This window comes from Aquarana catesbeiana, linkage group LG01 (assembly GCF_042186555.1).
Source record: "Aquarana catesbeiana isolate 2022-GZ linkage group LG01, ASM4218655v1, whole genome shotgun sequence".
Taxonomy (NCBI): domain Eukaryota; kingdom Metazoa; phylum Chordata; class Amphibia; order Anura; family Ranidae; genus Aquarana; species Aquarana catesbeiana.
The window spans coordinates 882,085,355-882,098,972 of record NC_133324.1 but is presented as its reverse complement, the minus strand read 5'-3'; the positions used below and the strand labels follow the sequence as shown (position 1 = coordinate 882,098,972).

Genomic DNA, 13,618 nt, shown 5'->3' with positions numbered 1-13,618 from the left:
AAGCAATGTCAGCACTGGGCTTACTGACTTCCACGCTTCCGGCAGTTCAGTGGGCAGGGCTGCACTTTCGCCCCCTACAGCTGTTTATTCTGAGTGTCTGGGACCACAGTCCAGCATCTCTGGACTCCCTTATATCTGTGCCAAGTCAGGTCAAAAGGTCCCTCTGGTGGTGGAGGAAAGGGTCCAATCTCTCACAGGGCCTGGAGTGGGTTCTTCCAGTGTCCATAACGGTTACGACCGATGCGAGCGGCACAGGGTGGGGAGCACACCTAGATTCCAAGATGATGCAGGGCACCTGGGAAAAAGAAGACGCAAAGAAGTCCTCGAACTGGAGGGAACTGAGAGCAATAGAGTTGGCTCTCAGAGCTTTTCAGAGAGAACTCCTGGGGCAGCATGTGAGGGTCCGTTCGGACAACTCATCAGCAGTGGCCTACATCAACAGGCAAGGGGGAACCAGGAGCAGATCCTTGTGGGGTCTGGCAGAATCCATCCTCAGGTGGGCCGAAGGGAGCATTCTCTCTCTCTCTGCAATACATCTGAAGGGGGAGCAGAACCACGTAGCAGATGTTCTGAGCAGAAAAATGCTGAAGGAAGGCGACTGGGTCTTGAACCAGGACATCTTCGAGATGATTACTCGGAAGTGGGGGGTCCCCTCCGTGGATCTCTTCGCCTCAAAGGCGAATACGAAAGCTCGTCTGTTCTTTTCCCTAAACAGATGGGACGGAGCAGCCGGGGTGGATGCACTAGCTCAGAGCTGGCGTTTCTCAAAGTGTTATGCTTTCCCCCCTCCCGTAATGATTCCAGCAGTTCTGAGAAAATTTCGGTCAGAAGACACAACCCTCATTCTGATCGCACCACACTGGCCAAGGAGGCCGTGGTTCTCCCTCTTGAAGAGTCTGACAGTGGAGCCTCCCTGGATTCTGCCTATCCGGGAGGATCTTCTCTCTCAGGGTCCAATCTGTTGCCCTCAGGTGGAGCGATGGAACCTCGCAGCGTGGCTACTGAGGAAGAATTGCTAAAGGGCAAAGGTTTCTCGGATCGGCTAGTGACAACTCTCCTAAATTGCAGGAAAAAAGAGACGCAAGCCATTTACCTAAAGGTGTGGAAACGCTTTAACAGTTGGTGCACAGAAAGCTCCTTCGATGTACGAAGTTCTGTAGCAATATTAGAGTTTCTGCAGGCAGGAGCGGACAAAGGATTAGCCCTTAGCACCTTGAAAGGACAAGTATCGGCACTAAGCGTTTTCCTGGAAAAGCCGCTAGCTATAGATCCTTGGGTAGCTAGGTTTTTTAGAGCTTTAGGCAGACAGAGGCCTGTTAAAAGTTCCCCATTCCCAGTGTGGGATCTTTCCTTAGTTTTACAGTCTCTTACAGGGGATCCTTTTGAGCCATTGGAATCCTGTACCTTGAAGTTGATCACCCTCAAAACTGTGTTTTTGGTGGCGATCACCACAGCAAGGAGAGTAAGTGAACTCGAAGCCCTTTCTATTAGGGCGCCTTTTTTTCAGGTTTTTCCGGACCGTTTGATTTTTAAAACGGATCCGGCCTTTTTACCAAAAGTGGCCTCTAGTTTTCATAGGGGCCAGGAAATTATTTTACCTACCTTCTGTTCGAATCCTGTGAGGGAACAGGAGCATATTTTTCACAAACTGGACGTTAGAAGGTGCGTCCTTCAGTACTTAGATAGTACAAAACAGTTTAGGAAATCCGATTCTTTTTTTGTATTGTTTTCAGGGGCTAGGAAAGGGTTCAAAGCCTCTAGACCAGTGGTTCTCAACTCCAGTCCTCAGGACCCACCAACAGGCCAGATTTTAAGTATTACCTTGGGGGAGATGCAAACTAGAATACTGCAATCACTGAGCAGCAAATGATATCACCTGTGATGTATTTCAGTTATCTTGCAAACCTGGCCTGTTAGTGGGTCCTGAGGACCGGAGTTGAGAACCACTGCTCTAGACGATCAATAGCCAGATGGTTAAGGTTGGCCATTAGCCAGGCCTATGTAATCGGGGGTTTGGAGCCCCCGGAGGGTATTAAAGCACATTCCACCAGGGCAGTGGCAACTTCTCAAGCAGAGTGGGCTGGTGCTTCTCCGGAGCAGATCTGTAGAGCAGCAACGTGGTCCAGTTTTTCCACGTTTGTGAAGCATTACAGATTGGACCTGCTGTCAGCCAAAGACCAAGCCTTTGGGCGTAAGGTGCTGCAGGCAGTAGTCCCTCCCTAAGGTAAGGTGCTCGCTTATCCTCTCTATGGTGCTGTCCTGAAAGATGAATGGGGAAAAACGGAGTTACTTACCGGTAACATCCTTTTCCAGGAATCTTTCAGGACAGCACTAGTACCCACCCAGGTTTTTGATTATCTATGAGAACTCATCGCATGAGAACGTCAGGTAAGATAAAGATTTGTATGACGTATTCTTGTGTCTCCCCAGCTGGCCGGAGGAACTCGTGAAGAACTGAGGGGCCGTTGGGAGGATGAGATTTAAATATTGAATTGGAAGGCGGTGTTTCCTAAGAGGGGAGGAGCCGGTGTCTCTCTATGGTGCTGTCCTGAAAGATTCCTGGAAAAGGATGTTACCGGTAAGTAACTCCGTTTTTTATGAAGAGATCTGTGGTCTATAATCCCTCCTCTGCCCTTAAAAGCATTCAAAACACTAAGATCTGTATTTTTGAATGTTTTTTATTTTTTAAAATGTCACCATTGACATCACTTCTGGGGTACCATAGAGGAGAGCCAATCAAAACTGATCAAGGCTTTGTTCGGCTTTCCAACCAGCCAACGGATGTGGGTCTCCTGGGACAGGAGAGCCTGAGCAAGCTGCAGAAGGTGGCCGAGGGTGTGGGGGGGAGGGAATGACCCCTCCTGCTGCATGTAAAAGCAATCCACTGGCTAGTTAGCTGCTAGGATTGCTTTTACAAGAGAGACGACCGCCGGCTCTAAAAAGTGGTACTGAGGTGATACCTGTTGCTGTTCCAGAAGTGGTTAAACCTAAATGTCAGGTATTTATGATGCACAATATTGTTGCATTTTTATATTACTATATTTAATGTTAAAAGCAATAGGCTGTATTAAAGCGGAGTTCCACCCAAAAATTGAACTTCCGTTTTAAGTACTGGTGACCCCTTGACATTTGGCATGTCATTTTTTGGGGGTTACCCAGTTTTGACAGGCACTCAGCCCCCACTTCCTCCCCTGGTGCCGTGGCCCTGGAAAGAAGTTTACCTCTCCCCCCTCCCTCCCTGCAATCTTCTGGGACAGGTCATAGGTCCCAGAAGATTGCCCAGCCATTCACAACGCTCAGTGCTGCTCGCACATGCGCAGTGCGTGCCCGGCTGTGAAGCCACAGACAGGCACCCACAGTTACAATGCCAGCGCCGCAGACAAGAGGGGGAGAGGAGCGGGGCTTCGTACGCCTGCATCACTGGACCGTGGGACAGGTGAGTGGCTGTTTATTAAAAGTCAGCAGCTACACTTTTTGTAGCTGCTGACTTTTAAATGGGTGGAACTCCACTTTAAGAGAAAAGAAAAAGATTTTGTATAAACCAGAGCTCCTCTGTATCATCAACCTGGTGTCCTATGGGCGCCTACTGCTACGTGCCCAGCAGACACTATGGGCACCTCTTATATGATAAGGGACAGAGCTCTGATTCTTGAAAATTTTAGTCCAGCCCATAGCTTTTTTTCCCAAAATCCCTGCAGAAGTTTCCAAATACTGCCTAGACATTCAGACTATAATCCAGTTATAAATACCTGTCTTCTACATATGGTAACAAAGGTAGTTGTCTGTTTTTATGTAATAAATTATGTTGTTTCATACTAGGATATCTAAATGTTCTAAGCAACAACCGCTGGAGAGAACGCTGGTGTCGGGTGAAGGACCACAAACTCATCTTCCACAAGGACCGGACTGACCTAAAAACACACATAGTCTCCATACCTCTTCGAGGGTGTGAAGTCAACACCGGTCTCGACTCTAAACATCCACTGACATTCCGACTACTGCGGAATGGACAAGAGGTGGCCGTGGTGGAGGTGAGCGCCTCCATGATTCAACAAGGAGGGCAGGCGCATAAATGTGATCAAAGATACCCATAAATGGAAGATAATAGACTTCGGCCGCTGCTCCCAAACTCAAGAGACCAAATGAGATAGATAGGGAGATTCAACAGAAGGAGCACTGTTTCGGTGGATTGGTTAAACAAGCAATACAATTAAAAGTTTCAATCTTTAATTGCAAAGGTATCAATTCATATAACAAAAAACAAATGTCAGGTGTTATGCAGTGGAAAAGGAAGGTGTCCTGTGAGCACTGTGACTCACGGCTACCGTGGAGTCCTCCACAGAGCCAGAAGGGATGGATGGCTGTCACATACCTTTGTGCTGTGTGGTAGGGATGGTGACCCCGGAGGGTGCAGGCTATGCTCCCAGGTCTCAGACAGTGGCAGATGGAGTAAGGCTGTGGGAAGTCTTGGAGCTCCTGGATGGAGGCTGGGAGCCCAGGAGGTGCACGCAACACTCCGGATAGTCGGTGAGATGGTGCAGGGCTGATCGGTCCTGATCAAGGGGGCGACAGGAGCAGACAGAAGAGCTTGCTTTCGGGTCCGTGTACACGAAAGGCAGCGGCAATCAGAGGCAGGATCTGGACGGTCATCTGTCCACAGGGCAATGGGAGGGGGAGAGTGGAGTGCCAGAGCTCAGTCAAGGACTACATGTTTCAGGGATTGACCCCTTTGTCAGGTCATCTGATCTGAGCTGGCAAGAGATAGGGATATAAATACCAATACTAGGGGGTGGGACAGCCATTAAGTCCCACACACGTTACCCTCTGTATATGCAATAAAAAGATAACTAAAAGCATTTCTAACACTAACTGTAAAAATCATTATCAGATCCTAATGCATAATAGAATGGAAATGCAATTACATGAATAAATGATTGGAATTAAGAAGTTATATACCAATACAGTAAAACCTTGGATTGCGAGCATAATTTGTTCCAGAAACATGCTTGTAATCCAAAGCACTTGTATATCAAAGCAAATTTCCCCATAGGAAATAATGGAAACTCAAATGATTCATTCCAAAACCATTTATTCATAAGTCCTTCAGTTTAAAGTCCATATAAAAAGATTATAGCAATGTGATAGGTTGTGTAACCATAGAATGTCCATCCACAAATGGAAGCCTCCAGAAAGGGGATTAGAAGCAAAATCCAGCAGGAGCTACAGAGTATAAAAGAGAAGAGAGGCGCCTCTAAGTGTAGCATTATGGTTACATTTAACGAAGATACAACATTTAGCAACTCACATGGTTGATGATTCAAAGAGACCCATCTAAGTATGCAGGCATCCGGGGTAAAGCTGTCCACATAGACCTTCCTCTGCACCGCCGGCTCTCACTGATGTCAGTCTGCAATCATGACCGGGAAGACTACCCTGCAGTAGAGCGAACTGAAAACGAGGCCTAAACCGCTCGGTGAGCGCAGCGTGGAAGGGATGACATAGATGGCTGTGCGGAGGATGGTCTATGTGGACAGCTTTACCCCGGATGTCTGCATACTTAGATGTGCCTTTTTCATCAACCATGTGAGTTGCTAAATGTTGTACCTTCATTAAATGTAACCATATTGCTACACTTAGAGGTGCCTCTTTTCTCTTTTATACTCACTTGTGACAAGACGCTACTTGTATATCAAAACATCGCTTGTATATCAAGTTACAATTTATTAAAAAATGTTGCTTGTCTTGCAAAACACTCTCAAACCAAGGTTTTACTGTATTGTATTAATGAATAATCTAAAACCATAAAAATTTAATAACAATCAATAACACAAAAAACAGCATAACAGTGTGATGGAGTCCTAGCGATCATGTGCAATAACATGAGAGTAGATCGGGGTATGGGTGTCTAGCTCCTCATTCAAGCCATGAGGAAAGAGAGAATGAAGTTTGTAAATCCACATCGTTGAAGGGTGCTTCTAGTTTAAATGAATTTCCAGTAGCATTATGTAATAATGCTCAAAGCTTTTGTCATTCCCATTGTGTAAATGCTAGCGAATCCTAGCGATCATATGCAATAACTTGAGAGTAGATCGGGGTTTCATTCCATGAAGGTATGGGTGTCTAGCTCCTCATTCATGCCATGAGGGGAAAGAGAATGAAGTTTGTAAATCCACATTGTTGAAGGGTGCTTCTAGTTTCAATTAATTTCCAGTAGCATTATGTAATAATGCTCAAAGCCTTTGTCATCTCCATTATGTAAAAAAGAATAAAACAAGCTTTGTGAATTAAGCCAAAAAACATCGAACAAGATTTTCATTTTTTACTGTCACTATTTTTATGAGATTTTATACATAAGAAATTTTGAGCACATTGTTCCCTCCATTATAAAGGCCTTAATACCTGAGCTATCTGTACCCAGGATTCCCTCTGACATCATTCTACAATCCTTCAGCAAGGTCAGCTGCACTGCACAGCTCCTCCAGGGTTGTTCTCTGTCTGCTGGAGTTGAGATACCTCTGAGACTATAAGTGTGATATTTAACAGCAGATTTTTTGTGCTAGGAAAATCTACCCACTTCAAGCTAAATAAACTATGAGGTTGATTTACTAAAGGCAAATAGATTTTTCACAGTGTAAGGGAATTTGCACCAGAGCTTAGTGAATATGGCAACATTCCACTTTGTAAAGAATACCCAACCACATGCATGGAAAAAAACAAAAAAAAAACAGCATTTTTGCTTGCATAACTTCACCTCGTTCATCAAGCTCTGGGAAGAATTTCTTTGCAAAACGTTATTTCCCCTGCAAAATGAAGAGCCTAATTGCCTTTAGTAAATCAACCCCTATATGTTCAAAACTGGCCCGCCACAACAAGCATCTGAAAAAGTGTGGAAACCGCAATGCCTACTAGCAGGAGCTCTGGCATCTCTAGCATTTACTAGAAGGATTGGCATGGCTATCTACACTTGTCTGCTTAGAATTTCTTGGCCGGGTTTAGTCATGTACACATATTTGGCTTGGCATGCTTTTTTTCTTTACACCTGGACTGCTTTTACTCTTTGGCTTTGAAAACCTGAGTACCCCATGGTTTTACAGTGGGGAAGTGCCAACGGAGAAATGCAAAATTTAGCCATTAAAGAAACAGGGAAAATGATAGTTTTTTCTTTCTAAAGGACTCAAAAGGCTTTTGTATGAGATAAAATAATCCCAGATTACCTACTTTTGTAGGAGCATTATTTTTTGGTCTTTAACTGTAGTGTTGAATGAGATACAGATTATAAAAAAGTTCTTTGTTACTGAATAATAATTGTATACTGTATGTGTTATATACTTTTGTGTTCTTCACTTCTTTCCTTTATTTTCTCTTCTGGCACTGTAGGCGACTTCTTCAGAAGACATGGGTCGTTGGATAGGAATATTATTGGCTGAAACAGGTTCTTCTACTGACCCTGGAGCCCTGCACTATGACTACATTGATGTGGACACCACTGCCAATGTCATACAAACTGCTAAACAGTCTTTCTGGTAAGTTGATACTTGATTTGATTGTAGCCGTATTAGTGCAATTGTGACAGAGAAAATTGAGTACTGTCCGTGATACTTTTTTATTTGCACTAACATACAATTTTTCAGGACAAGCTTTCGGGGTATGTCCCCTTCTTCAAGGTCCAAGCAGTACTGATTCACAAATTTTTAAGTTGACCTGTGTTTCCTTTGTGATCAGGTTGGTTAACTGCTTCTCTATGCGGCTATATGCAGTATCTTCCATCATACTTGAGTTGACCTGTGTTTCCTTTGTGATCAGGTTGGTTAACTGCTTCTTTATGCAGCTATATGCAGTATCTTCCATCATACTTGTGTTGACCTGTGTTTCCTTTGTGATCAGGTTGGTTAACTGCTTCTTTATGCGGCTATATTGGTACATCAGAGTGACAATAAAACAATAAAGCTGACGCATTTTTGGCATTAGCCTTAGTCGTAGCTACGACTAAGGCTATTGCCGAAACGCGTCAGCTTTATTGTTTTATTGTCACTCTGATGTACCAATAAACGACACTTCAAGGATTACAGTTTTGCCGGCTCTTCTTATTACTGGGTCCTTGTTGTTGCTGCTTCTGCACAGTTTTTGAGGACTAGTGTTCTTTGTACAAACAGTTCACCCATTCTGTGTTCATTCACCTAAAAAGAGGGGTAATGACTATTACATCGTCGCTGCCACCAGATTTGGCATGCCGTTTACGACTATGCCATATGATAATTGTGGTTATAATATTGTTAGCTGGTTGGAGGAGAGAGTTGGCCTAGGACAACAGGAAGTATAAGTCCAGCCATATTTATGATGCAGTGTTGGGATATTTAGAAAGTGGGGCCATTTTTTACACAAGGAACCCCCATGAAAACCTGTTTTTCTTGGATGCACTCCAACGGTTTTACTTGCTTTAATAAGCATTGGAGGGGCAGCTATATCGCCCGCAGTTGATGCAACTTTGTGTTGGTGCCCATGTCATGATTGATATTATGGGTTCATAACACGCACAGTTGGTTGCATTATGGGTGATATCCCTGGTCAATTTTAATATGCTAAGGAGGGAGAAGTGCCACACGTAGGGATTCCGATTCCTGCATGTATACCTGGCACTATTATAAACCATAATGGGCAGTTTTTTCGCTCACACTATAAATGGTTATGTAATCTCATCATTTTGGTGCAGAAAGTGTATTATACGTAATGTTCTCCACCCTGTTATAAGTATGTGGATATGTGCACATGTCGTCCCCCCCCGTGGATAGAAGGTCTTGCATATTTAGCTGAACACATAATGTTCACATCTTGATGGAAGCAGCTAAAATCTTACTAGAAACCCAAAACATGTTTTTTGCTCCGTGGTGCAAACAGAATGCACAATATCACTTAGGAATCATTTCATGTAAACTCAACTTTCTTCAACGCCCAATTAGTTTAATTCACAAGTTAGTTTCTGCTGTGTAGAAGACAGGTACTCTTGAATAATAACTCCAGGAGTATATGTAAACATTGCCTTTGGTTCATAGATGTATTCCTACAAAAGTCTTGAAATCACTTTTCCGTTAAGTTGAAAAATACCTGCAATGTGTTACCAAGTTGCTTGATAACAGCTGAAAGCTAGTAGCAGGATTGCTTGTTTAGTATGCTGATCGGCTCCAAAGAGGGGGTGGGGTGGGTACTGAAGCTGGCCACAGACATTACAATGGCACTGATTGTACAATCTCTGCACAAACTTCATCAGATTCACTAGAAACTTCAGATACACTAACATCTTGGGCATATCTAATAACCCATTCTGTTTACTGTACATGGAATTGGGTAGACCATTATACATCATACTACGTAGTTGTTGGTCAAGTTAATACTAGACATAAATGCATCCATGTTTTTGTTTTGTTTTTTAATCAGATTAACTGTTTTATATTTAAAAGTTTAACCAATGGAATATTGAAAGCAATCATTTGCTACAACACCAGATGCCAAATTTACCTGCAGTAATACAGTTTTTTTTTATAAAGACATGGATAAGTGAGTTTGGGGTGAAGGAACTTGACTGGCCTGCACAGAGTCCTGACCTCAACCTGATAGAACACCTTTGGGATGAATTAGAGTGGAGACTGCAAGCCAGGCCTTCTTGTCCTCTTCAGTGCCTGACCTCACAAATGCGCTTCTGGAAGAAAAGGTCAAACATTCCCATAGACACACTCCTAAACCTTGTGGACAGCCTTCCCAGAAGAGTTGAAGCTGTTATAGCTGTAAAGGGTGGGCCAACTCAATATTGAACCCTATGGACTACGACTGTAAGGCCATTAAAGTTCATGTGCGTGTAAGGGCAGGTGTCCCAATACTTTTGGTAATTTATTCACAGTGATACAATATATCACAGGGTGGGGTGGATAAATTACAGGACTATGTGCGTTTTTGTGAATCTTTTTAAAGGCAAAACCGTACGTGTGTAGGTGTTTCAATTGGGTATTTAGTGGTTTGGCAAGAGTTTACCTCTTAACTGGAAGTTACTTACTAAAGCAGGCTTTAATGGGTTATGGTAGAAATTCTAATGTCTAGTTTGATTCATTTAAAAGTGATATGTTTATACATAAAGACTTTAGTTTAATTTTTCTCTGTTTTATTTAATTTGCTTTATATGTAGAGACCTGCATTAAACCACATTTTGGCTTAATTTCTGCGTCTGTTTCCTGTAGTCTCATTTCAAGAAAATAAAGTCAATAGACATATAATCTTCCTTCCACTAAAATGCTATTCTCTTAAATATTTATAAAAACTGGCTCTCTTATGCATACTGCCATCCTGTGGATAAGATGTAAACTGCAGACCAAACAGAGCCTCTTGGAATTGTGGCTAAGATCAAATGTAGTATCTGTTCTTTTCAGTTTTTGGGAGGAAGAAAGCCGACACCCTGAGTAGACAGGGGGTGCTGGTTAGTATTTTCCTGATGTAATAAGGTGGGAATGGTGGGAGGGATCTTTTTTTCTCCTGGGTTTAATCTGGCCTAGTTTACTGGGCTCTTCCTAAGTTTTAATGCCTTCTTAATTTGAATACAGGATGCTGCATTTGTCTGGCCTGAGGTTGGTAGGAGCAAGGAGCTCCCGGTGAGGTGCCCCCTGGGGAGGGGTGGTGTCCCAGGGGTGCCAGTATGGTAACTTAAGATTTTCAGAAGTGGTACAGTCATTGTGTTTTTTTACTGGCACGTGGTCACATCACTTTTATGCTTTTCTTGCACTGCGCCTTTTAGCTAGCTGGGGCAATTTTTTTTATACTGGCCTAGAAGGCTCGTCATGGTCTTCGTGGTCCTTTGCCTCTCTCCTTCCAGAGGGGTCTGTTTTGGGGGAGCCCCTAACCAAGTACTTAGTGGACCAGCTTCAGGTGGTCCCTAATGCCCCATACACACAATCGGACTTTCCGACAACAAAACCGTGAACTTTTGTCCGAAGTGTGTTGGCTCCAACTTGTCTTGCATACACACGGTCACACAAATGTTGGCCAACAATTACGAATGTAGTGACATACTAGACGTACTACGTTGTTTTTCAGCTCTTTAGCACCACCCTTTGGGCTCTCTCTGCTAATTTCGTGTTAGTTAGTTGGTGACTGTTGATTCGCGCTTTTCTCTTTGCGTTTTTCATTTATCGCTTTTCAGTTCGTTTCTGAACGGCCGTTCGTCAACCAGACATGTTGCGGAATCGGAGGAGATAATGTGTTATTTATTATTGGCTTTGGAGTTATTGCTTTGACATAATTTTTTGGGTTGAATAATAATGATTTGGTATATTTTCTATATTTTTAAATGCAGGTCTAATTTTTTTTTTTTTTTTAATGCACGATAAAAAAATTGTGGAGAATAATACTTGGCTATGTGTTTTACTTCAAATGACAGTTTGGGAGTAGGCAGTTACATTTTAAAAAATACAATGTAAAATTGACAAGCAGTGGCGTCGCTAGGGGGTGGCTTTTGGGGCTATAGCCCCAAATCTGGGGCCCATAGCCTTGAGTCTCTGCAGGGGTCCCCAAGGGGAGGGGAGGCTCTCTGGGGACCCTGATGTAAGTTGGGGGCTCTCTGGGGACCCTGATTTAAGGGGGAGGCTCTCTGGGGACCCTGATTTAAGATGTAGGCTCTCTTGGGACCCTGATTTAAGGGGGAGGCTCTCTGGGGACCCTGATGCAAGGGCGGTGTATGCCCGCCCAAGCGTATGACTTTCTTTACTACGCTGCTATGGGCTCTAGCCCCAGATCTTTTGTAGACCCAGCAACGCCCCTGTTGACAACAGACACCAACATAGTTGTATCTTTGATATTATAAACTACAAGATAATGGTGTTGTGGTAACTTGCCCAGAATGAGCACTGGCTCATTCTGTTGTACTGTGTTTTGTGTCACCACAATAATAACTGTGTGACACTAACTAAAGTATTCTTTTGTAAAGCTTCAGTTTTACTTTAAAGTGGAACTAAAGTCCCTATACTTACCTATAACAGCCCAAAGTTCATGAGGGGTCCCTTCCCGGCGTAGCCATCTTCTTCCCAGGTGATGGCCTTCAGGCATCTTCTTCGGCTGGTGCAGGATGACATAACTTCTGTGCATACGCAGGAGTCAATCATCCTGGCACACGGACCATGTCGACGATTGCTGCCCTTGGCCCCTGTTTTATCAACTTAATGTCTGGCAGGGACCCTCTTTGTGACCAGAACATTTCTCAAGCTTTGTGGTAGTGAATCAGGTTTTACAGAACCATGGGTTTTCCACCAGTGTCCTTCATTAAAAGACATTGTTTTTCTTTTCTTTTTTTTTTCAATAATTTTTTTATTGAACGTTTTAGGTTTTTAATACAAAGCACACATAAAAAAAAACACAAAAACTGACAGAGGTTACCAAAAAGAGATATAAGATGGCAAAAAGTGAGCATAATCACATGCAGATACAGAATACAAAGAAGCTACCCCACGTGTATCAGTTATTACTGAGTTATTACTGGTAAACATAGCAGATATAGATAGAAATCAACAATTAACATTTCAGGAATTTGTTTTTCTTTAGTTATATAGGAAGTTATGGCCAGAATATGATATAATTTATGAGGAGGGAGTGTCTGATAAAATGAATGCGATGGGAGGGAGATGACATCATCTGGATTCTCTTCCAGCCTTTCCACACCTTATAGGAGCACCCTGGGAACATACTGAGAACACACAGAAATATAGGACTTAATTAATAGCCCTGTGAGATAGATACAGTAGTGATTTATATTGTAATTCTGGTACCACTCTATAATAAATAATCAAAGAAAATTTTTCTTGGTCAGATACTTTGTGAAGAAGCTGGAAGGATTTGGAACACAATAGGGTGGATTTAGGGTGGACCAGCCTCATTTTGGATTTTAGGTGTTTACATGTTTAAAACAGGTTTTTCTGCTAGAAAATTACTTAGAACCCCCAAACATTATATATGATTTTTCTTCTAACACCCTAGAGAATAAAATGGCGGTCGTTGCCAAACTTTTTTTTGCACCGTATTTGCGCAGCGGTCTTAAAAGCGCACTTTTTTGGGAAAAAATTCACTTTTTTGAATAAAAAAATAAGACAACAGTAAAGTTAGCCCAATTTTTTTTTATATTGTGAAATATAATGTCACGCTAAGTAAATTGATGCCCAACATGTCACGCTTGAAAATTGCGCACGCTCCTGGAATGGCGTCAAACGTTTACCCTCAAAAATCTCCATAGGCGACGTTTAAAAAATTCTACAGGTTGCATATTTTGCGGTACAGAGGAGGTCTAGGGCTAGAATTATTGCTCTCGCTCTACCGGTCGCTGAGATACCTCACATGTGTGGTTTGACCACCGTTTTCATATGCAGGCGCTACTCGCGTATGCGTTCGCTTCTGAGCGCGAGCTCGTCGGGACGGGGGGGGGGGGGGTTGTTTAAAAAAAATTTTTTTTTTTTTTTTTATTATTTATTTTACAATATTTTATTTATTTTTACACTGTTTTAAAAAAAAAAATGGTGTCACTTTTATTCCTATTACAAGGAATGTAAACATCCCTTGTAATAGAAAAAAGCATGGCAGGACCTCTTAAATA

General features: G+C 42.8%; 1 protein-coding gene across 4 annotated transcripts in view; it reads left to right on the top strand.

Moving 5' to 3' along the window:
• Positions 1-13,618, top strand: part of AFAP1 (actin filament associated protein 1) — a 224,159-nt gene that overhangs the window by 186,915 nt on the left and 23,626 nt on the right. For all 4 annotated transcript variants that reach the window (XM_073610727.1, XM_073610710.1, XM_073610719.1 and 1 more), the window contains exons 10-11: positions 3,820-4,031; positions 7,378-7,523. In XM_073610727.1, coding sequence (XP_073466828.1) covers positions 3,820-4,031; positions 7,378-7,523 — 358 coding nt within the window. The remainder of the gene's footprint in view (positions 1-3,819; positions 4,032-7,377; positions 7,524-13,618) is intronic.